The sequence below is a fragment of the Lolium perenne genome, chromosome 1 (genome assembly GCF_019359855.2).
Source record: "Lolium perenne isolate Kyuss_39 chromosome 1, Kyuss_2.0, whole genome shotgun sequence".
In the NCBI taxonomy this organism is placed as follows: domain Eukaryota; kingdom Viridiplantae; phylum Streptophyta; class Magnoliopsida; order Poales; family Poaceae; genus Lolium; species Lolium perenne.
The window spans coordinates 232,749,487-232,773,507 of record NC_067244.2 but is presented as its reverse complement, the minus strand read 5'-3'; the positions used below and the strand labels follow the sequence as shown (position 1 = coordinate 232,773,507).

The 24,021-nt window shown below is 48.3% G+C and overlaps 1 protein-coding gene across 1 annotated transcript; it reads left to right on the top strand.

The window, feature by feature from the left end:
• The first annotated feature begins 6,534 nt into the window (after positions 1 to 6,534).
• LOC127337818 (uncharacterized) lies at positions 6,535 to 9,288 on the top strand. The gene has a single exon (XM_051364264.2). The coding sequence runs from the start codon at positions 6,535 to 6,537 to the stop codon at positions 9,286 to 9,288; it is 2,754 nt and encodes a 917-aa protein (XP_051220224.1).
• The last annotated feature ends 14,733 nt before the right edge of the window (positions 9,289 to 24,021 follow it).

Sequence of the window (24,021 nt, the reverse complement as noted above, 5' to 3'; positions counted from 1 at the left end):
TATAGAGCTTAAATCTAAGATCATGTCACTCGTGCACTAGTGACAAGCATTAAACACAACAAGGTTGCAGCAACAATAACTTTACAAACTTATATAGATAGACTGATCATAATGTAATAATTCATCAGATCCCAACAAACACAACACCAATTACATCAGATGGATCTCAATCATGTAAAGCAGCTCATGAGATCATTGTATTGAAATACATGGGAGAGAGTACCAACTAGCTACTACTAGAACACGCAGTCCATGGGAGAACTACTCACGGAGCATGATGGAGGCGGTGGCGTCGATGGAGAAGGCTCCGGGGATCGATCCTCGTCCCGGCAGGGTGCCGAAACAGGAACTTCTGACCCCCGAAACTAGGTTTCGTGATGGCGGCGGCGCTCCGGGAGTTCTTCTGGAATATGATCGATCTCTCTCGGGTTTTCGCGTCGTGGGGGTATAAATAGGCAAAGGGGCGATGTCGGTGGAGTCCCGAGGTGGGCTCCCCACACCCCGGCGCGCCTATGGGCCTGGCCGCGCCGCCCTATGGGGAGGAGGCTGTGGGCCTCCCCTGGCTTGCCCTTCTGGCTCCGTGTGTCCCTCGGAAAAATAGGAGGTTTGGCTTTTGTTTTGTCGAATTCCGAGAATATTGCCCGAACATCTTTCCTGGAACCAAAAACAGTAGAAAACAGGAACTGGCACTTCGGCATCTTGTTAATAGGTTAGTCCCAGAAAATGTATAATAATGATATATAATGTATATAAAACATGTGACAATGATACATAAAACAAGCATGAAACATCAGAAATTATAGATACGTTTGAGACGTATCAGTCGGCCGAGGTGTCGGCGCCCCCTGGTACCTAAGGTGATGGGGGTGGGGTATTGCGGCCGGTTTTCGTCGAAGATGCGGCTGGGGAAGTGTCTACGAGATGGTCGTGGGAGGCGGTCGGTGCGGCGTTCCTCGGCCATGAGGCGGCTGTCTCGTCCGGCGATGGAGGCATGCTGCAGGCCTAGGTCTCCCGCCTAGGCCCTCCGTACTGTTACGATGTGGTAGGGCCTGGGGCGGTGCGGCTTGTGGTGGGGTGCGGTGGATGCCTGCTGCTAGGGCAACGACAGATCTCGGTGGTTGCTGCCAGCGATGACCTTGATGGTTGTTGCCGGCGGCGCTTAGGCCATGGCTTGATCTAGGCCCAGATGGGCTTGGCGGGCTGCGGTCTCGCACCTGTCGAGGGCTTTTGCATGGCCTACTGGCTCCCGCGCACATCACAGGGTCGTTTGTTCTCTGCCGACTTTCAGGTGAGACGGACGATGAGGATGGCCGGTTGCGTGGGGGTCGGCCTAAATAATGGCGGCGGTCCCAGGGTTTGTCGCATGCCAAGACGAAGATCTTCCTGATGCATGTCCTACTGGATTTCGCTGGAGTGTTGAGTACCAGAAGGCTCCGTCGGCGAATGTAATAGTGCACCTTATGCCTGGAGTTTGCTGGATCGGGTGGTATTTGGTTGTGTGCATCCATGCTTTTATTCTGACCATTTGGTTCTAGAGGGAGCGACAAGAAGCTCTATTCTATGTTGCCATCAGATGCCATTCTAGTCCATGGTGAAACCAGAGGCGGAGAACATCAAGAAGGCCGAGTTTGAGGACTAACAATGGAGGATCGAGTCGCTGTGATGTTGAGGGACTTGCTTGGTGTTCTGGGTTCGTAGCATCAGTATGCAAGTGGGAGCGGCAACACAGGTAAGTTCAGAGTCTTACCTTTCAGGGTGAAAATCCAAAGTCTGGCCTTAATTGGTTATGACTAGCAATGTCCGTGTTGAAAGCATTATTTTGAGAGCAGGAAGTACCTTTAGGGAGAAAACCTAATATCTTTTGATCGGGTGACGGTGAGGCTTGTGCATTGTTCCTTTTTGAAAGGTCTCGTTTTTGGAGTATATTGAGTTCAAGTGTTGTCTTGATGGTGGAGGTATTGTTTCTAGCGCTTGAATACCGTAACGAACTTAGTATTTTTCTTTTTTCTTTTTTAGATGTGTGCATCCGTACTACCGTAAGGGTATTGCGTTGTTGTAATTTGTATCTCCCAATATTAATATATTCTCTTTATTATAAAAAAAGTAAATATTGTTTTTGTTGCCACGATCCGAACGAAGTGCAGGTTATTTGGCATTCGTTGCCACGCACGGCACTCCACTAGTCTTTTAAAAATGATGATGGGCCGGAATCGTCCAGCATATCCGCCCTACTATCAGTTCGGGCTAGCCCATTTTCCATATATTGGGATGTGGAAGAGGAGTCTCATATTCCACTAAAAAAACAAAAAAACAAAAAAAAAGGAAAAGGAATCTCATACGGACTCGATGGCGCTCAGCTGGCTTTGCCAGTTTGCCGGGGTGTTCTAGTCGGAGGCGAGCTCCGGATGGAGATGGACACGGAATGGAGATATATATTGCGGCGCTCTCCTCCTCTGCCTCCATCCATTGTTCCTTCGATCAATCGCGAAAGCCGCCTGCATACCATACGAGATACGCCACGCATCTAGCTCGCCTGCGTCGCGAGGCAAGTCGATCGACTATGTGCTCCGTCGCCGGAACCAGCCATCTCCTTACCACGACAACGGCGCCTCACCACGCAGGATCTAACCGGCCGCGCGCGGAGATGACGACGACGCTGGCTCTCTACGACCCTTCTGCTGCAGACCGGCAACGGGCCAATGACGAGGCCATCATCGCCCAGGCGTCCTCCCGAGTTCTGGTGCCGTTCGTGCCATCGCGCGAGCCGATAAACGCCGCCCCTCTCTCCGCCGTCGCCCCCAAGAAGGCGAATATGGCTACCGCCGTCGTCCACGCCGAGCCGTCGTGGCTGCGCAGTGAGCTGCTCCCGCACCTGAGGCTCCGCTTCGACCTACCAGTCTACTTCATCGCCGAGAAGGCCGTGACCGGCACAGACCTGGACCCGCACCAGAACCGGTTCCGTCTGCCAAACGAGGGCGTCATGCGCAACCTTCGGCCCATGCTATCCCCCCTCGAGCGCAAGGCCGCCAGCCTCCTGCAGGAGGAATGCCCGAGACCACCGAAGCTGCCGAAGCTGCCCAAGGTCCCAGGGGAGAAGCGGGCCAAGAGACAGGGGAAGAAGCACGGCGGGCTTCCCGTGCTCGTGGTGGAGCCCCACGCCGGCATCAGGGAGCTGCAGCTGTCGCGGTGGGATAGCAGCGCCGGCACCGTCATCAAGGGAGAAGGGTACATGGACTTCATCAACAGAAGCGGCTTCAAGGTCGGCGACGTTGTCAAGATCTGGGCCTTCAAGGAGACCTACTTCCGTCTCTTCGGAGAGGACTTGTGCCATGACAGTCCTCTCTATCTTTTAATAACCAAGAAAGAGTAGCCCCGTTAGTTTCATATAGGGAGAGGCTCGAAATAGTAGAAGACGCATCTAACTTTTTGAAATGTAGCAATGGCCTTTTGTAATGTACTTGTTAGTACCTTAATTTTCTTATTAGTGTTACATATGTTCGATACCTTTATTTCAAACATGATTTCCTCACAAAGTTGGTACACCTTACACGGTGCACTCTCGAGATAAATACTGCTAAAACTATCTGCGTTAGGAAACCATTAAAATCCTTGGATCCCCTGGGGGATCAAATCCTCCGATCCCCCGGGTGGAGAGAGCAACACCTGTTCATCCCCTCCCAAAAAAGTTTCCCCAAAAATGCAACTAGAAATTTCTTTCCGCATATAGTGCTACCGCGCAGCCGCTCTCTTCCCCGCCCCGTATCAGCCTCGTTCCTCCCGTGAGCCACGATCATTGTCAGATAACCCGTTGCAGGCGTCGCCGGAGAACCCCGCCGAAGGCGTCACCAAAGAACCCATCAAGCCATCACCGATAAAGTGTTTTCTCCCTGCGCCGTGGATCCCCCTCCATGCACGCCGGCGTCGTTTTTTCCATCGGCCACGGTTGTCATCGGAGAACCCCAACGACGTAGCTAGAGATTAGTATGTTTCTCAAAAAAGAGGATCAAATGATGGAAATAAGCTAGAGAAGTCTGGATGCAACTCCGTGCTTCTTTGGACACTTAGACAAAGAGAAGTTATCAAATATCGTAGTTAGTTTACCCCAAATAGACAATTTATATCTCCTACCACGCCAGCTTGGAGAGGAAACACACCATAATTAGTTTTCTTTCAAATGTAGATGGAAATCTAAGGTAGAAACTTTTTTATATGTATGTACTTGTTCTAACATAAGTTCAGAACATACTGATCTTGTGAGATTTCCTCAAAACAACATTTCGCCCCGTTTTATAAAACAAACCACAATGGCCGTACCGATATAAGACGATAATGAAACCCTCTTACATAGCATATGAAATATGAAAGATAAACAAACTAAAAGTACACGAAGAACAAATATTGCCACTGATGACACAAAAAACGACAGAAATGAATCGGAGCTGGACAATGATGCATCCAAGAGGGTAATGTGCGCCATTGTCGTCGAGACCACGACTGTTGAGGGTTTTCACCCGAATCTCTACCTCAGAAAAGGTACCCACAACGGCGCCCCAAGTCGGTTATGGCGACACTCTTAGGCATCGCCGCAGTTGCGCTGAGCTTTCACCCGAAAAAATATTTGTATTGGTCTTGAGAACTCGAACCGCCCGCTGTCCTCGAGTTAGGCCTCCATATCGTGGTCTGCGAGATACCTTTGTTGAAGCACCACCAACACCAGGATTGCCTGCTGCCCCAATCTTATCCGTTCACATGGCCGAAGGGAGAGACCGCCACACAACTCCACTTAAGAGTCGTGAGCGCGGTCCACCATCCGAGGGCCCGCCCCACCTAGATCGGACATAGATGTGCCTAGATCTGGGCCAAATCCCTTGACGTCCCTAGCCAGTAGCACTACATGCCACCGTCCAACACTATAGGAAACGACATCTTTGACGGGTATAAAAAATACCCGGCGAAGACCTGGCCGGCGAAAAATCTTCGCCTGGTGTATTTTCTCGGATACATGGCAAAGCCTCTTTGCCGGGTGTCGAACGAAGACACACGGCAGAGAAAAGTGGAACTCCGTTTCCAACCAGTCTAACGGCGCGTTTTCTTCGCCGTGTGTTTCTCCGTAGCACACGGGCAAGGAGCATGCCAACCCCGTCCTCGCCACCACCATCTTGGTATGTGCCTGGATAGTCGTTGCTGCCACGTACGCACCACGAAGACTCCCATATCGCCACCGGAGCCACAACGCCTCTTACCAACATAGAGCCCAAGCGTGCAATCTTGACCCGAGGGAGATGGGTGGACCCTGCCACCACCGGCGGCGGTGACGAGAGGGAGGCGATGAAGGAGGGGGTCGAAGAAGGACGGCTTGGGTTGCCTCCCTAGCGCCGCCTCCTGTGAGCGACACTAGAGAGAAGTGGGCTTCACTTTGTAGAAGTTGAGATTTGCTGAGTGATCTTACTGAAGCCATTACGTCTACTCCTCGGTCTCAAAATGTAAGGCGTCTAAGGACTGGTCAAAAGTCAAACCTTACTAACTTTGACTAAATATTTAGAAAAAAATATTTACATCTACAATACCGAATTGACATATTAAAAAAATATACTTTATGGTGAATCTATTGATACTGATTTAGTATTGTAAATGTTCATATTTTTGTGTATAAATTTGGTCAAACTTTAAAAATATTGACTTTTGACTAATCCTTAGACGTCTTATATTTTGGGACGGAGGGAGTATAAAAAAGACGGCCGGGATCTCGACCGATGAAACGGGAATTCAGGATGTGACTAGGAACTTGTTCGGAGACATAATTTTTTCTTCAAATATTTAAGAGTGAATTCATATTTTTATCCTTTATTTGTGCATCCACGCAGTTTAATTCTGTTTGTCTTTTGGAAGGAAAGTGCAAACCGCGTAGAATTGGTCGAGTTATGGAATGGGAATCACAGGCGAACTCGAGCACACGCCCAGCTGGCTATGCCCGCCGCTTGCAAATGACATCTCGTGTTCTAGTCGGAGCCGGATGTCACGTCCTGTGACTATTACTGATATGTGTGTATTGATCGTTGGTAGCAGGCCGAATGCCAGTTGGGCCGAGTGCCTTGTAATGTCATGAAAGTCCAGCTAGTGCTGGCAGTGCGTGGGGGCTATATGTCCAGAACCGAGACAACTGTGTGGCCATCGATGAATTAAGAGCTGAACTATCGTCTACGTCTCTAACCCCTGCTTCTGTCCTTCCTCGAACCCTAGATTTCCCTCCCAAATCCCCTTCTCATGTATCCAATTGGTCGGGTTCGTGACAAATATGGTATCAGAGCTATTTCCATCCTAGCAGGCTTCGTAAAATTCCCATCTCGCAACCCGAAATCCTCGGATTTCTACACCAAGGGTGCCAAATTTCTTCGGAATTTTGGCGCAAAGTTCTCTCATGAGACACCCTCGTGTAGTTGGTTGTGATTAGGGGGAAACCCTTGCGTTAAGCTAGCGCCACGGAGGAATCAGACGCAAGTCCAGGAGCACATCACGACGCAAGTGGCTCAAGCCATGGCGGGGGTCACTGAGCAGAATCAGAGCCTCACGGATCTGATGAAGCAGCTACTGGATGGCTTCAATACTCTCAAGGCGGGTCAGATCGAGACCCAGGAGGCGGTCCGAGGAATCCAGGCGCGGACGGAGGCGATGGAGGCGAGGGTGGTGGATGCAGCGCGCCAGGCTGCGGCGACGCCACCGCCAGGAGCCGCTCCATCGACAAATCACGCTGCAGCAACCACTGCTGCTGCGGCCATACCCCCAGGTGCTGCAACAACAATGGATCCCTCTTCTTCGCTCGGGATGCTTCACGAGATGGGATATGGGGCACATGACCGCCGCGCTGCAAATCTATTCCGGGGGGACGCTCCGGGTATCATTGGGAACCCGTTGCCAACCCCGGGCACATGTGTGAATTCGAACTACGCCTTTACTCGTTCTCATGTTGGTGATTATCGTGAAGAGAGTGTGCGTGCTCCAGCCCCGAAAATCGAGTTTCCAAAATTCGATGGAGAGAATCCTAAGTTGTGGCAGCAACAATGTGAGACATACTTTGAGGTGTTCCGCATACAGCCCAGCTTGCACACTCGCTATGCTGCTTTAGGATTCCAGGGCAATGCGGCGCTGTGGTTTCAGAGTGTCGAAACCACAGGGCGTGTAGAGGACTGGAGTGTGATGTGTAGATTAGTGCATGATTATTTTGGTAAAAACATGCAAGCAAGTTATAGACATCAGATGCGTGTGCTTAGACAATCTGGAAATGTGTCTGAGTATTGGGATAAATTTGCTAGGCTTAGACACCAGTTACTGTTATACAATCCACATTTAGATGAGGGACATTTTGTTGATGAGTTTGTTGCTGGTTTACGTGAAGATATTAGATCAGCCATTTGGCTCCATAGGCCACAAGATCTAGAAACTGCTCGTTTGCTTGCACTGTTACAGGAAGAAGAAGCTGTACCTTGCAAGAAGAGATTCTATTCAAAAACTGATTACAAGGATAGTGGCAAGACTAAGTGGTCATCTCGCAATGATGATTCTTCTCGAACTGAAACCAAGCGTATTGAAACTGTCAAGGTGGATGATAAGGTTGAAGCACTCAGAGCCTACCGTCGCAGCAAGAATCTGTGTTTTACTTGTGGTGAAAAATACAGCCGCTCTCACAAGTGTCCACCAACTGTGCCTCTCCACATAATTGAAGAGATGTTGGAAGTGTTGCAGATCCAGGATGGTTCTGATAGTACCAGCAACAAATCAGTTGAATCTGAGGAGGACAATTTTATGATGTTGGGCAACTTTGCAGTGGGAAATGCTAATCGCAAACGGGCTTTCATAGTACAAGGGACGATTGGCAAACATCAGATCTTAATTCTTGTGGACTCAGGAAGTGTATCCTCCTTTATCAATTCTGAGTTGGTGGATCAATTGCAATGTACTCGAAAGCAGATGCCGCCATCTACTTATGTGGTGGCAAATGGAGTAAAGATGGCATGCGACCATTTTGTGCCTCAGTTAGAATGGTGTGCCCAGGGCCACACGTTTCAACAAGACATGAAAGTCCTTCCTCTGGGATGCTATGATATGATCTTAGGACACGATTGGTTGGATGATCACAGTCCTATGTGGGTGCATTGGAGGCGAAAAGTGATGCGTTTTACTCACAGAGGCAGAAGGATTTCATTATATGGGGTGCAAGACAACATAAAAAATTGCAAGCCGGTGCAGTTACCAAAGCTTCAGGGCTTACACCGTCGAGGAGCAATCTCACATATGGTACAAGTGTGTTTAAAACCTGATGGTATGACATACCAACTGGATGTGGTTGAAGATGATAACAAGGAAACACTAGAACCTGCTATTCAACAATTGATCGCCGAGTTTGCGCCAATATTCAGTAAACCAACTGACCTACCTCCATCTAGATCAGCTGATCATAAGATCCCCCTAGTGCATGGAGCTCAACCTGTCAAGGCTAGGCCGTACAGATATTCCCCTCAACAGAAAACTGAGATAGAAAATCAAGTTAAGGAGATGCTTGCCAGCGGCATCATTCAACGCAGCGTCAGTTCGTTTGCATCCCCAGTCTTACTAGTGAAGAAAAAGGACGGCACATGGAGATTTTGTGTTGACTACAGACAATTGAACTTGTTGACAATCAAACACAAACATCCAGTGCCTGTTGTGGAAGAGCTGCTTGATGAATTAGCTGGGGCACAGTGGTTCACAAAACTAGATCTACGCTCAGGTTATCATCAAATACGTGTAGCTACGGGAGAACAACACAAGACTGCGTTTCAAACACATCACGGTTTGTATGAGTTCATGGTGATGCCATTTGGCCTCACCAATGCACCAGCATCGTTTCAAGGTCTAATGAATCAAGTTTTTGCCGAGCTGCTGCGCAAATGTGTGCTTGTTTTTGTTGATGATATCCTAGTCTATAGTCCCACCTTGGATGCTCATGTTAATCACTTGAGAGCCGTCTTTACCTTGTTACAGCAGAATCAACTATATGTCAAGTCCAGCAAATGTTCCTTCGCCAAACAAGAATTGGAATATCGGGCATGTGATTGGAAAAAACGGAGTAGCCACAGACCAGAGCAAGGTGACTGCTGTGACAAAATGGCCGACACCAACATCTGTGAAAGCATTGAGGGGATTCTTGGGTCTTACTGGCTATTACAGACGGTTCATCCAGCATTATGGCATTCTAGCTCGACCATTAACTTTGTTGCTCAAGAAAGGAGTGGTGTTCTTGTGGGGACCTGAACAAAAGCAAGCATTTCAATTACTCAAACAAGCAATGGCACAAGCTCCTGTGTTGGCGATTCCTGACTTTTCCCAAACATTTGTGTTAGAAACTGACGCTTGCAACACAGGGATTGGAGCTGTACTGATGCAGCAAGGGCATCCTGTAGCTTACTTAAGCCAAGCTTTATGTCCTCGCAGTCAAACATTGTCCACATATGAGAAGGAGTTCATGGCTATAATTCTGGCAGTCAATAAATGGAGAGCTTATCTTCAACATAAAGAGTTTGTGATTATGACAGATCACCAGAGTTTGCTACACTTGACTGATCAGAGACTGCTCACAGGAATTCAACACAAAGCATTTGTTAAGTTGTTGGGATTACAATTCAGTATCAAATACAAGAAAGGTATTACAAATGCAGCGGCTGATTCCTTATCTAGGCAACACGATGATGGCCTGGTGGCGGCTATATCTCAAGTTACTCCTGTCTGGATGGAGAACCTACAAGCGGGGTACTCCGAGGACATAGAAGCTCAGAAACTCATCACTGAATTGAGTGCGAGTGACTCTCATTCAAATGCTGAAGGGTTTTCTCTCAGTGCTGGATTGCTCAAGTACAACGGCCGGGTCTGGGTTGGAAATAATGCATTAGCCCAGAATCATATTTTGCAGGCATTACATTGCAGTGGTGTGGGAGGCCACTCATGCATGCGTGCCACGTATGAGAGAGTGAAGAATTTGTTTGCTTGGCCGAAGCTCAAACAGTCGGTGCACAGATTTATGGCAGAGTGCACAGTATGCCAACAAGCCAAATCAGAACATGTCAAGAGCCCGGGGCTGTTGCAACCATTGCCAGTTCCAACTGAACCCTGGGAAATGATTAGTCTGGATTTCGTGGAAGGCTTGCCGAAATCTCACAACTGTGATGTGATCCTAGTCATTATTGACCGCTTCACCAAATATGGGCACTTCCTACCGATGTCTCATCCCTTTACAGCTCTGCAAGTGGCGCAACTCTTCATCAACAGCGTCTATCGCCTGCATGGCCTGCCAAAAATTATAGTGTCAGATCGTGATAAGATATTCACAAGCACTCTGTGGAAGGAATTGTTTCGTTTGTCTGATACTTCCCTTCATATGAGCTCTTCGTATCACCCTCAGAGCGATGGACAAACGGAGAGGCTAAATCAATGCTTGGAGTCTTATTTGCGTTGTGCCGTCCATACTTGTCCAAAAAAGTGGTTTGACTGGCTTCCTCTTGCTGAGTATTGGTACAATACTGCTTATCATTCTTCCTTAGAACGCACCCCTTTCCAAGTGCTTTATGGACATCAACCGAGACATCTGGGCATCACAGACACATCTGGATGTCAGGCTCCAGATTTGGAAGTGTGGTTGTCAGATAGAGCTTTAGCTCATGAAGTTCTTCGTCAGCAACTGTTGCGAGCACAACAACGCATGAAAGCACAAGCAGACAAGAACCGTTCTGAGCGCCAGTTTGATGTTGGTGATCTTGTGTACCTGAAGCTGCAACCATTCATTCAACAATCTGTTGCCTCCCGCTCTAACCAAAAGCTATCACTTCGCTACTTTGGCCCATACAAGGTAATGGCTCGTGTTGGTCTTGTCGCTTACAGGTTGGAACTTCCAGCATCGAGCAAAATTCACCCGGTGGTCCATGTGTCGCTGCTGAAGAAACATGTACCTGCTACGATGGTGGTCGAAGAAGATAAGGAGTTGGACACTGCCATGGAAGCGATGCAGGTGTCTTCCTCCACGCTTAGGATCGCACTGGCATGAGGACATGCCTCGTCCGAACAAGAGGGGATTGTCACGTCCTGTGACTATTACTGATATGTGTGTATTGATCGTTGGTAGCAGGCCGAATGCCAGTTGGGCCGAGTGCCTTGTAATGTCATGAAAGTCCAGCTAGTGCTGGCAGTGCGTGGGGGCTATATGTCCAGAACCGAGACAACTGTGTGGCCATCGATGAATTAAGAGCTGAACTATCGTCTACGTCTCTAACCCCCTGCTTCTGTCCTTCCTCGAACCCTAGATTTCCCTCCCAAATCCCCTTCTCCTGTATCCAATTGGTCGGGTTCGTGACACCGGACTCCGACTGCAGACTCGCCATGGATCGCTCCATGGATATATATACCACGGCGCTCTCCTGGCCTGCAACCATCCGTTGCCCCATCCATCGCCCACCGCCGCCGGGACGACCTGCCTGCCACCGCGAGCAGCTAAGTCGACCGACGAACACGCATTCGCCGACGACCATGTGCTTCGTCGACGCAACCAGCCGTTCCCTTGCCACTTCCATGGAACCGCACGACGCCGGCTGCAAGCGGCGGCGCACGGAGGAGCAGCCGACGACGACGCTGGCTCTCTACGACCCTTCCATAGCACACCAGAAACGGGCCAACGATGAGGCCATCGTCGCCCAGGCATCCGCCAGAGCTCTGGTGCCGTTCGTGCCATCGCGCGAGCCCATAAACGCCGTCCCGCTCTCCGCCCTCGCCCCCAAGAAGGCGAAGATGGCTCCCGCCGTCATCCGCGCCGAGCCGCCATGGCTACGCAGGGGGTTGCTCCCGCACCAGAGGCTCCGCTTCGACCTGCCGGTGCACTTCATCGCCGAGAAGACCGTGACCGGCACCGACCTGGACGGGCACCAGAACCGGTTCCGTCTGCCGAACGAGGGCGTCATGCGCAACCTCCGGCCCATGCTCTCCCCTCTGGAGCGCAAGGCCGCTAGCCTCCTGCATGAGCAGTGCCCAAGACCACCCAAGCAGCCGAAGCTGCCCAAGGTCCCAGGGCAGAAGCGGGCCAAGAGACAGGGGAAGAAGCACGACGGGCTTCCCGTGCTCGTGGTGGAGCCCCACGCCGGCATCAGGGAGCTGCAGCTGTCGCGCTGGGATAGCAGCGCCGGCACAGTCATCAAGGGAGAAGGCTACATGGACTTCATTAGCAAGTGCGGCTTCAAGGTCGGCGACGTTGTCGAGATATGGGCCTTCAAGGAGACCTGCTTCCGTCTCTTCGGGGAGGACTTGTGCCATGACAGTCCTCTCTATTTTTTGATCACCGAGAAAGAGTAGATGTATGCTACCCCGTTAGTTTCATACATGGAAAGGTCGGACATAGTGAAAGACCCATCTTACTACTTGAAATGTACTAGATTGACATCTAGCCATGGCCTTTTTTGTAATGTACTTGTTCGTACCTTAATTTTCTTATTAGTGTTATGTCAGATACATTTATTTCAAACGTGATTTTCTCAGAAAGTTGGTATACCTTACCATTCTCCAAAAAATACCGTTAAAGACTATCTACAAGTACATTACAAAAAAAGGCCATCTATTTCGAAAAAAAAGACTATCTACAATACGGACATCACCGAGCATGGGGGGGGGGGGGGGGGGGGGTCGAAACCTCTGATCCCCCGTGTGGAGAGAGTGACACCTCTTCACCCCCTCCCAACAACAAAAGTTTCCCCAAAAAATGCAATTAGCAACTTCTTCCCGCACATGGTGCTACCATGCAGCCGCTCTCTTCCCCGCCCCGTACCGGCTTCGCTCCTTCCATGAGCCACGCCCATCGCCGGAGAACCCATCACCGATGCAGTGCCTTCTCCCTACGCCACACACCCCCTCCATGCGCGCCGGTGTCGATCTTCTGTCGGCCCCTACCGTCATCGGAGAACCCCGCCAAGACGTTAGCTAGAGATCAATAGGGCTCTCAGAAAAGAGAACTATTATACCAGATGAATGGTGAAATCCGCAGTTTTGGGGTAGTAATCACTTTGGAATCACCCCTTGATAACATGGGAAGACCATCTTTATCCGTTCAACTGAATGGAGGTTTCGAGTTCTGACGTCGCCCTTTGTCGCCCATCCCTGTAAGCTGTACATAGATAGTATTTTTTCGATAATGGGCGCTTTATTACTCAAAAGTTTTAAGCATTACACTCAGCCTCTGCATAATTAGGATGCACACATCGCTTTAGTTCAAAAGTTATAAAAATAAAAGGCATTCGAAATGAAACCAAGTCTAAAGCAAGGTAGTCTCTATGGAGGGGGAGGGCCAATCCGTAGATTATGCTGCCAATCAAGTAGGGTAAAATTATCCCTCGCCGCATCCTTCAATCGTGTAGACACCTCCATAAATAGGTCGAGGTTCTCCACACGCTCTAGAGGTGACCATAAATGGAGCAGTTGTTGTACGTCAGTAGATGACCTGCATATGAGAAATATTTTTATCATTAAACACCTTGTCATTTCTACATAGCCATAGCAACCAACTAACGACAATCGCTCCCACCCTAACAAGTATCTTGAACCTAGGATCTACACCGTTAACCAATTTCCGAATATATTCGCAACGCTTCCTGGTGGATATAAGGTAGAGCCTATCTGGATGGCTGACCACATAGAACTAGCAAATTTACAATGGAAGAATAAGTGTTTTACAGTCTCGGCATCATGAAAAAATAAACATTTTATGCTTCCTTGCCAATTGCGTTTTACAAGGTTATCTTTAGTGAGGATTACCCCTTGACGAATAAACGAAGCGATAAACCTTTGTTTTAAGCGGGATCTTCATCTTCTAAAATTTTGAATTATTATCAACTGGTATATCAGGTTGAAATAAAGCCTTTTACATAGAATCCACCTTGAATTTACTACTCTCATTTAGATTCCAAAAAAATTCATCAGATCCCTGCGACAACTAAACCGAATCCAGGCGCTGTAACAAAAACATTTCAATATGTTTATGTAGAACCAATGAGAGTTCTTCTGAACGACACATTTGGTGGGTATGTTTCCATCAGCTTAGCGGTTGTATCACTTTTGTGGCGTATGGTATTGTACAAATCCAGATATTATTCTCGGTGTGTGGCATTACCTAGCCATTTATACTTCCAGAACCTAATTTCCGATCCATCCTTAATCGAGAAAGACCCATATGGAAAGAAGAATTTCTTTGTCCGTTTCCGCGGTTTCTTGTTAGAAGAAGATTTGGATTTCCGACTAGAAGCTTTGAACTCATACAAAGAGCACAATCCATCCTCATCCAAACCAACCTCCAACACCGAACCAACTCGGTGAGAGAGAAGCCCGACCATCTGATGTGGCATTCGCCTCCTCTTCATCTAGATAGCTAGGTAGTATATTGTACATATATTGTAGGACGCCCATATAGTCCAGACTCCTTTTTTATTATGGAGGTGGCTCGTCTATCAACCTATGAAGCCTATATGTGGGTGTGCTTTGAACCAGCTTTTTTTTCTTTTGAAACCAAATATGTAGTAAAATTACTTAGTTCAAGAGAACCATTATACCAGTTCAGTTGCCTAAAGCATGATGACAACGAAGGCGGCAATACGACCGTCGCCAATGAATGGTGAAGCCCGCAGATTGGGATAGTTAATCACCATGGAAGTGTTAGATGTATATATTTGTATATTATAGTTTCCCCATATGTTAGGGGGCTTCCTGCATATTTGCACCTGTACCTGTACTATATATTATGGCCTTTGGTCCCCTGGTAATACATACAGTCTATAATCCTAACGTGGTATCAGAGCAAGGTTAGGGTTCCCCGCACGCGCAACTCGTTTTTTTCCCCGATCGTCTCCAGGCCGGTGGTTCTCCGTCGCTCTCCCCCAGCCGCCTCTGCGCTTTGGCCTCTGCTGCCCTCTCCCTGCCGTCGCCTACCCTCTCCAGGCTGCCGCCTTTCCTGCGTCGGGCTGCCGCCGGCTCTTTCCCGGCCGCCACCGTCCCGGCTCGTCAGCGCCCGTGGCCGCCGCTCGCGCGTCTCTGCGTGCTGCCACCCGCGCATCTTCCGGCGCCACCCGCACGCCCGGCCACCGCTGTCCCGGGCCGCTTGTCTCTGCGCGCCGCTGCCAGCGCGTCTCCGACCCACCGGCTGCCGTATCCGACTACTGCCCTGTCGCGTGTCCCGGCTCGTGCTCAAGTGATTCTCGATCTGGTCCCCTTTGACCAGTCTGCTCCCCCATCCAAAAGAAAGAAAGAAAATCTATGTCTTCCTCGTCGGGCTATCTTGCGATTCCTCGCTGCCCGGTGATTTTTGATGGCGCGAGTTACCCTGATTTCGCTGCCTTTATGCGCGTCCACATGCGCGGTCTTCGTCTTTGGGGTGTGCTTTCTGGCGAGGTCCCCTGTCCGCCGCACCCCACTGCTCCTACGGCGCCTATTCCACCGACGCCCGTTGCCCTTGCCCGCGATGCTACTCAGGAGGTCAAGGATGTAGCCAAGAGTGCTGATGATACTGCTCTGGCTGAGTATGACCGGAAGGTCCATGAGCATTCTACCGCTGTTGCGACGTACCGGCTGGATCTGACTGACTACACTCAGTGGATAGATGAGGATGCTCGTGCTGCTGCTGTTCTCACTTCCAGTGTTCTGCCTAAGTATGCTGCTGAGTTCATGGGTCTTCCCACTGTTGCTGCTCAGTGGGCTTTTCAGCCGTCTGGGGATGCTCTTTACCTATCTATGGTTCGCCAGGAGCATGCTCTTCAGCAGGGTGATTCCACTATTGATGAGTTCTATACTTAGAGTGCTGCTATCTGGCGTCAGCTTGATTCTCTTCGTACAGCTGTGTGTGCCACCTGTCCCTGCTGTCTGAGTGTGCGCGCGGATCTGGAGTTTCAGCGCGTATTTGAGTTCTTGTCGCGGATCCACAAGGAGTTTGAGCCTCGTCGTGCCCAGCTGCTTGCTCGTGTTTGTGTTCCGCTCTCTAAGGTACTGTCTGAGTTTCGTGCTGAGGAGACTCGTCTTCGTGGTGCTGGTCTTCTTGAGGTTCCCTCTGTACTTGCTGCTCGTTGTCCTCCTGTGCCGTCTGCTCGCGGTCCTCCGGTGTCGTCGGCTTCGGTGCGGTCTCCAGTACCGTTGATACTCTCTACTCCTCCGGTCCAGGGCCAGAGTCAGCTTCAGCAGCCTCGTGGTATGACAACACCTCCTCGTCCTCCCTGCTCCTACTGCGGCAAGCCTGGCCACGATGTCTCTAGCTGCTGGAGGAGGGATCCCAGCTTACGTCAGCAGTACCATGCTCGTAGGCAGGCTAGTTCTTCAAGATCTTCTGCAGTTGCACTCTCTGACCAGGACATTATCCGTGGTCTTCGTGGTCTGCTCGCTGCTACAGGCTCTTCCTCGTCGGGTACTGCTGGTTCTGTGCCTAGCTCTTCTGGCACCGCGCGACCACCATCTTCTACACAGTCAGGTACGTCATCCCCGTGGTATGTGGATTCTGAAGCTTCTTTTCATATGACTTATGCGTCTTCTATTCTTTCTGCTCTTCGCTCTCTTATTTCTCTTGTCCGTGTTATCACGGCTGATGGTACCTTTCTTCCTGTTTCCAGTCGAGGCACCCTCTCTACTTCCTCTTTCTCTGTTCCTGGCGTTTCTCATGTTTCTAGTCTTAAGATGGATCTTTTTTCTGCTAGTCAGCTTACTGATTCTGGTTGTCGCGTCATTCTTGACGCTGATTTTTCTGCTGTTCAGGACCGCCGTACACAGGCCCTGGTTGGAGCTGGCCCTCGCAGCCTTGAGTCTCCGGGGCTATGGGAGTTAGACTGGCTTCGCGTTCCATCCGCTGACACTTCATCTGCCAGTTCTCCTGCGGTTGCTGCTTCCGTCACTGGCTCTTTTTAGTAGTGGCATCACCGTCTGGGTCACCTTTGTGGCTCCCGCTTATCGTCATTAGTCCGTCGTGGTCTTCTGGGGTCTGTCTCAGGAGATGTGTCTTTAAACTGTCAGGGTTGTAGGTTAGGCAAACAGATCCAGCTTCACTATCCTACTAGTGTGTCTGTATCTCAACGATCTTTTGATTTAGTTCATTCAGATGTTTGGGGTCCGGCTCCCTTTGCTTCAAAAGGGGGCCATCGATACTATATTTTATTCATCGATGATTTTTCACGGTACACCTGGTTGTTTTTTATGCGCTCTCGCAGTGAGGTGCTCTCTATTTATCAGCGCTTTGCGGCCATGGTTCGTACTCAGTATTCCACGCCTATTCGTGTGTTTCGTGCTGATTCTGCAGGTGAGTATATCTCCCAGCATCTGCGTGGTGTCCTTGCTGAGCAGGACACCCTCGCTCAGTTCTCGTGTACCGGCGCGCATGCTCAAAATGGTGTCGCCGAGCGTAAGCATCGTCATATTCTATAGACTACCCGTGCTATGATGATTGCTTCCTCTCTTCCGCCGCATTTCTGGGCTGAGCCTGTCGCTACGTCGACTTACCTCATTAACATTTGGCCTTCTGCTGCCCTCCTACCTCCTCGCGCGTCTCTTTGGTAGGAGGTAGGAGGTGGCATTCCTCTCGAGCGTCTCTTTGGTAGTTCTCCAGACTACTCGACTCTTCGTTTATTTGGTTGCTTTGCTATGTCCTCGTACATCCTCGCGAACGCACCAAACTGACCGCTCAGTCTGTTGACCGTGTTTTTCTCGGATATAGTGATGGGCATAAGGGCTATCGCTGTTGGGACCCCATTGGTCGTCGGATGCGCATCTCTCGTGGTGTCACGTTTGATGAGACACGTCCCTTCTATCCTCGCCTCACCCCTGGTCCCTACCCGTTGGATGATATATCTTTTCTTCTATTTCCTGATGCACCTACCGCTGTCCCTTCTCCTAGACCTCTTAGTTCTGATGTGCCCCCTTCGACCTCAGCGCCATCCTCTCCTCTGTCTAGTTTCCCTAGTTCTCCTCGTTCTCCGGCTTCGGACCCTTCCTCTGATGTTCCTTCTTCGTCTTCTTCTGATGAGTCGTCTTCCGCCGATGAGCTTCCCTCTTCACGGCTTGTTCGTCAGCGTCGTGCTCCAGACCATTACTCTCCTAGTCAGTATGGTCTCTCTGTTGCCTCCGAGCCGACTTCTTATCGGGATGCCGAGCGTCATCTTGAATGGAAGCTTGCCATGGCTGAGGAGATTGCTGCGCTTGAGCGCACTGGCACCTGGGATCTTGTTTCTCCCCCTCCTGGTGTTCGTCCTATCACGTGTAAGTGGGTCTATAAAATTAAGACCCGCTCTGATGGATCTCTTGAGTGCTATAAAGCGAGTCTTGTGGCTCGTGGCTTTCAGCAGGAGATGATGAGACTTTTGCCCCTGTGGCTCATATGACCACTGTGCGTACTCTTCTTGCTGTCGCTTCTGTTAGACGCTGGTCTGTGTCCCAACTTGATGTTCAGAACGGTTTTCTTAATGGCGAGTTGAGTGAGGAGGTTTACATGCAGCCTCCTCCTGGGTATTCTGTTCCCGATGGGATGGTTTGTCGTCTTAGGTGCTCTCTTTATGGCCTGAAACAGTCCCCTCGTGCCTGGTTTGAGCGCTTTGCCTCTGTAGTGACTGCTGCTGGTTTCTCTCCTAGCTTTCATGATCCAGCACTATTTGTTCACACTTCTCCTCGTGGACGCACTCTTCTCCTTCTCTATATTGATGATATGATCATTACTGGCGATGATCCTGAGTATATTGCCTTTGTCAAGGCTCGTCTTCATGATCAGTTTCTTATGACTGATCTTGGTCCTCTTCGCTACTTTCTTGGGATTGAGGTCTCCTCTACTTCTGATGGCTTTTCTATCTCTCAGGAAAAGTATATTCAAGATCTTCTTGCTCGTGCTGCTCTTGGGGATGAGCGCACTATTGAGACTCCTATGAAGCTTAATGTTAAGTTTCGTCCTACTGTTGGTGATCCTCTTCCTGATCCGACATGTTATCGTCATCTTGTTGGGAGTCTTGTTTATCTTGCTGTCACTCGTCTTGATATCTCTTATCCTGTTCATATTCTGAGTCAGTTTGTCTCAGCTCCTACCCCCGTTCAGTACAGTCATCTCCTCCGTGTTCTTCGTTATCTTCGTGGCACGATCACTCGTCGCCTTTTCTTTCCTCGTTCCAGCTCTCTCCAGCTCGATCCAGTGCTACTCGGATGCTACGTGGGCGAGTGATCCTATGGATCGTCGTTCACTTTCTGCTTACTGTGTGTTTCTTGGTGGTTCGCTTGTTGCTTGGAAGACGAGGAAACAGGTAGCGGTTTTCCGTTCGAGTGTTGAGGCTGAGCTGCGGGCTATGGCTTTGTTGATTGCTGAGGTGACCTGGTTACGGTGGTTGCTTGCAGATTTTAGGGTCTCTATTACGACACCCACTCCACTTTTGTCTGACAGTACCAGTGCTATCAGTATTGCCCGTGATCCGGTCAAACATGAGATTACCAAGCATATTGGTGTTGATGCTTTTTATACACGTGCTCAGGTGCATGCTCAGATTGTTGCGCTTCATTATGTGCCTTCAGACTTACAGTTGGCGGATTTCTTTACAAAGGCACAAACCCGAGCGCAGCATGACTTCTTACTCTCCAAACTCAGTGTTGTGGATCCACCATGAGTTTGAGGGGGGGGGGGGGGGTGTTAGATGTATACATTTGTATATTGTAGTTTCCCCATATGTTAGGGGGCTTCCTGCATATTTGCACATGTACATGTACTATATATTGTGGCCTTGCCCCCTGGTAATCTCTACTATTAAGAGCAAACTGGTGAATACCTGGTGTCACATTTTCAGGATGGACAATAATACCCCCACGTCTACTATCTTTACTATTAAAGTGAAACATGCAATGTCACACTCGGTCTGATGTCACACTTCACGGTATTTACATGTCAAATGCCACCGCACTAATCAATTCATATTGGACCCTGCTACACAGTGCCCTAGCACTGTATAGTCTTACGAGGTGCCCCACCCAAAAAGAGAAAAGAAGCAACAAACCCGCCTTGTCCGTTCCCGAAAAGGAAAGTGCTGGTCCCCCATGTTTCTCCTCCCCTCAGCAGGCATACCCTTCCCCAGATTCAAGCCCTTTCTCAGGCCTTTTTTTTTGCCTCAGTCTGGCCGCATATTCCAACCCGTTGCAGGATAAAAACAAAGCGATCCTAACAAGTAAAATAAATTCAAGAAAGGTAATACATCACTCTTATTACAGATCAACAAACATCTAGAAAATCATGAATTTCAGCTTTAAGTTGTAGCGAAACATGTATATTTTCGCATATTGTTCAATATGCAAAGAAAATGAAAGCCGAACAACTTCCTTCATATATCTGCAGTGAGTGACCGTATGCATCATCGGTATTGCCAGCCAAAAAGGGCTATGGTTTCATCCTGCTACATACAGAAAAATAAATAGTGTTACCTGATGTGTTGTAGTAGTGGTTATGTTGCAACTTGCAAAACAAACTAGTAGTTACATCTTTGGCTGACAAAAACTAAAAAAAGAACAGTTCTAAATGGTCTGGCGATATGAAAGTTACATCCCCAGTTCAGAAATCTTCTATCTTAGATGTAATATCTCGAGATTGGATGTTACATATCTGGTGATTTGCTCCTACTGATAAATTGTCCATATGAAAGTTACATTCTCAGCTTGGAAATCTTCTATCTTAGATGTATTACCTCCAAATTGTAAGTTCCATCTTGTATATATAATACTGAGTTTACATGTAAATATAGTGAATATACATCCAAAGTCATTGATATGGGATCGAACCTTGATGAACTCAAAAATAAAAAAGATAGGATGTAATTATACGATGGACATTACACAAAATTTACATGGCAGTGGTACAAAAAATACATCTTATGCCACCATGGCCTAATCCACAAGGTACACAAATGATCATTGGATGTGTTAAATTAAGGAGATCCCATATGTTAAACACAAGATGTTAGGCACAAAAGGTACATCATGCTGGGTGCAATTGGGTGTTGTGCACAAAAGGTACATCGAAACATATCTATGTGTAGGGATCATATGGGGCAGAAAAATCTTACCAATGCACAAAAAGGTTGCTCGTAAGTAATCAATTCGTGTCCCTCGTTTTCCATCAGGTTTGGAAAATCACCAATGCCTACTGTCTAGCCAACACAGTTGAATAGCCCAGTGCAGGAGTCCAGGTTGTTGGCTTGCAAATGTCCTCTGTAGTTCCAAGAGGAGACGAGCGAGCCACCTGCCAGACAACTCTTGCATCACAGGACTACCAACTACTACGTATTTGTTACATTCAAAATCATCCGGGGCCTACTAATCAGGATCCTTGCATCACTACAGGAATGTGGCGATATGCCGAGGGCCAGGAACCCTCGGCATAGCCTGCTTTGGCCGTCGGCGTAGGCTATGCCGAGGGCCACCCTCGGCGTAGCTCCTCGGCGTATAAGTCCCTCGGCAAAGCCACTATCGCCGTCGGCGTAGCCCAGCCCTCGGCGTAGCACGCTACGCCGACGGCAAAACCCTCGGCATAGATTTTTAAAAATTTCAAATTTCCTTTTTCCAAAAAAATTTCAAAAAAAAAATCGAAAAAAAAATTATTTTTCTATATGCCGACGGCAAAACCCTAGGCATAGACTTTTAAAAATTTTAAAATTTTAATTTCTTTTACACCATTTTTTTCTTTTCTTTTTCTTTTTTTCTTTTTTTTACTTGTTTATCTTTCACCCAATACATATTTAACTCTAAGTACACTTAATCTTAGGTCAAATTACAATCATGGTTAAACTTCCCAGTCGGTCACCCATCCTCACACTACTTCAGGCTCATCACGCTTAACTTCTTGGTTCCATTCAGATGAGCTTCCATTAAAGAATTGACACCTCTTAGGTCAAATTACAATCATGGTTAAACTTCCCAGTCGGTCACTCATCCTCACACTACTTCAGGCTCAGCACGCTTAACTTCTTGGTTCCATTCGGATGAGCTTCCATTAAAGAATTGACACCTCTTGCTGATAATAATAGCACATCAACCCTATTAACCCTTGAACCGAGATGCACACCTCTTTATTTTTGAATCCCAAACAATTACTTAAGTATACAACAATGAATATATAAGTAATAATAATATTGAATTCAAATAACAATAAAATGATTTTATTTTTTGGTCCTTTTTCTATTTAATATTTAATATGGAATAATTAATATCTTTAAATCGGAAAATCGAAATTCCACAAATAATATGTCTAAATCGATCAGAAAAATGAGAGGAATCTAAATATAACATCCATATCATCATTTGAACCTAAAAATTAGAGTTTTCCATATCGAAATTCCACGGAGATGCGATATGGCCGTACCGGGCGCGCTGGTGCACCCGTTTGCCATCGCGCTAAACGGAAAAAAATTCGCGCATAAAGTGAAGTGTCATAGACCTAAAAAAAATTCCCCGGAATTTATTGAGCGACGAAAAGTGTAGCCCTAGTTTAAATCTGGTCACTTTCCAGCGGATTCGGCGGGACACCGCAGGAAGCCGCATCGATTCCCAGATAGCTAGCGCGCACATATGACATGTGATATGTGGTGCGAAGGCGGTGTCCTACCACTACGCGGAGGTCTCGCGCAATACTAAAATGCGCCCGATGTAGTTACTTCACAAAAAAAACACGTTTTGGCACCCCGAAAATGAAAAAACCATCGCCCCCACGTCGGATTGGAAATCCGCTCCCGGGGCCTTGCTTCCCATCTCAGGGACCACGCACGTGCCAAATATGGCCTCGTTCCGACAAACTATGCGGTGTCACTGGCCGTTTCCTACTCATTTGCCCTAAAAGCCATAGAACTCCGGACGTGATAGCCCTGTTTGTGAAGAGTTTTCCAAAATAATTGCCGTATCCTAATTCCGACTTTTGGAGTGGTTATTAGGACATATAAAATGACACCATGCGGCTCCGCGGGATTTTCTGACTTCGTTTAAATTGCCATTTGGCCAAAACGGGCCCCCACGGAGATGCGGTATGGCCGTACCGGGCGCGCTGGTGCACCCGTTTGCCATCGCGCTAAACGGAAAAAAAATCGCACATACAGTGATGTGTCATAGACCTAATAACAATTTTCCCGGAATTTATTGAGCGACGAAAAGTGTAGCCCTGGTTCAAATCCGATCACTTTCCAGCGGATTCGGCGGGACACCGTAGGAAACCGCATGGATTCCCAGATAGCTAGCGCGCACATATGGCATGTGATATGTGGTGCGAAGGCGGTGTCTTACCACTACGCGGAGGTTTCGCGCAATACTAAAATGCGTCCCATGTAGTTACTTCACAAAAAAACCCCGTTTTGGCACCCTGAAAATGAAAAAACCATCGCCCATGGGTCGGATTGGAAATCCGCTCCCGGGGCCTTTCTTCCCATCCCAGGGACCACGCACGTACCAAATATGGCCTCGTTCTGACAAACTATGCGGTGTCACGAGCCGTTTCCTACTCATTTGCCCTAAAAGCCATAGAACTCCGGACTTGATAGCCCTGTTCATGAAGGGTTTTCTAAAATAATTGCCGTATCCCAATTCCATCTTTTGGAGTGGTTACTAGGACACATAAAATGATGTCATGCGGCTTCGCGAGATTTTCTGACTTCGTTTAAATTGCCATCTGGCTAAAACGGGAACCTGAGGACATATAAGAAAGTGATTGAATTGTTTCTATATTAAAATGGTACTGTACATGATTCAAATATGCATGATTTTGACATAAACGGATAGAGGATGTTTTTCTGAACATTTTGATACCTCATACGCACTTTTCTAACATCATATGAATTAGTTATGATTTTTAGAAATTAGACAAATTTAAAAAATGGCCTAGGCCGAGGGTGGCCGTCGGCGTAGCCCTGTCTACGCCTAGGGCCAAATATATGCCGAGGGCTGCCCTCGGCGTAGACTTCGCTACGCCGACGGCAATGATACGCCGAGGGT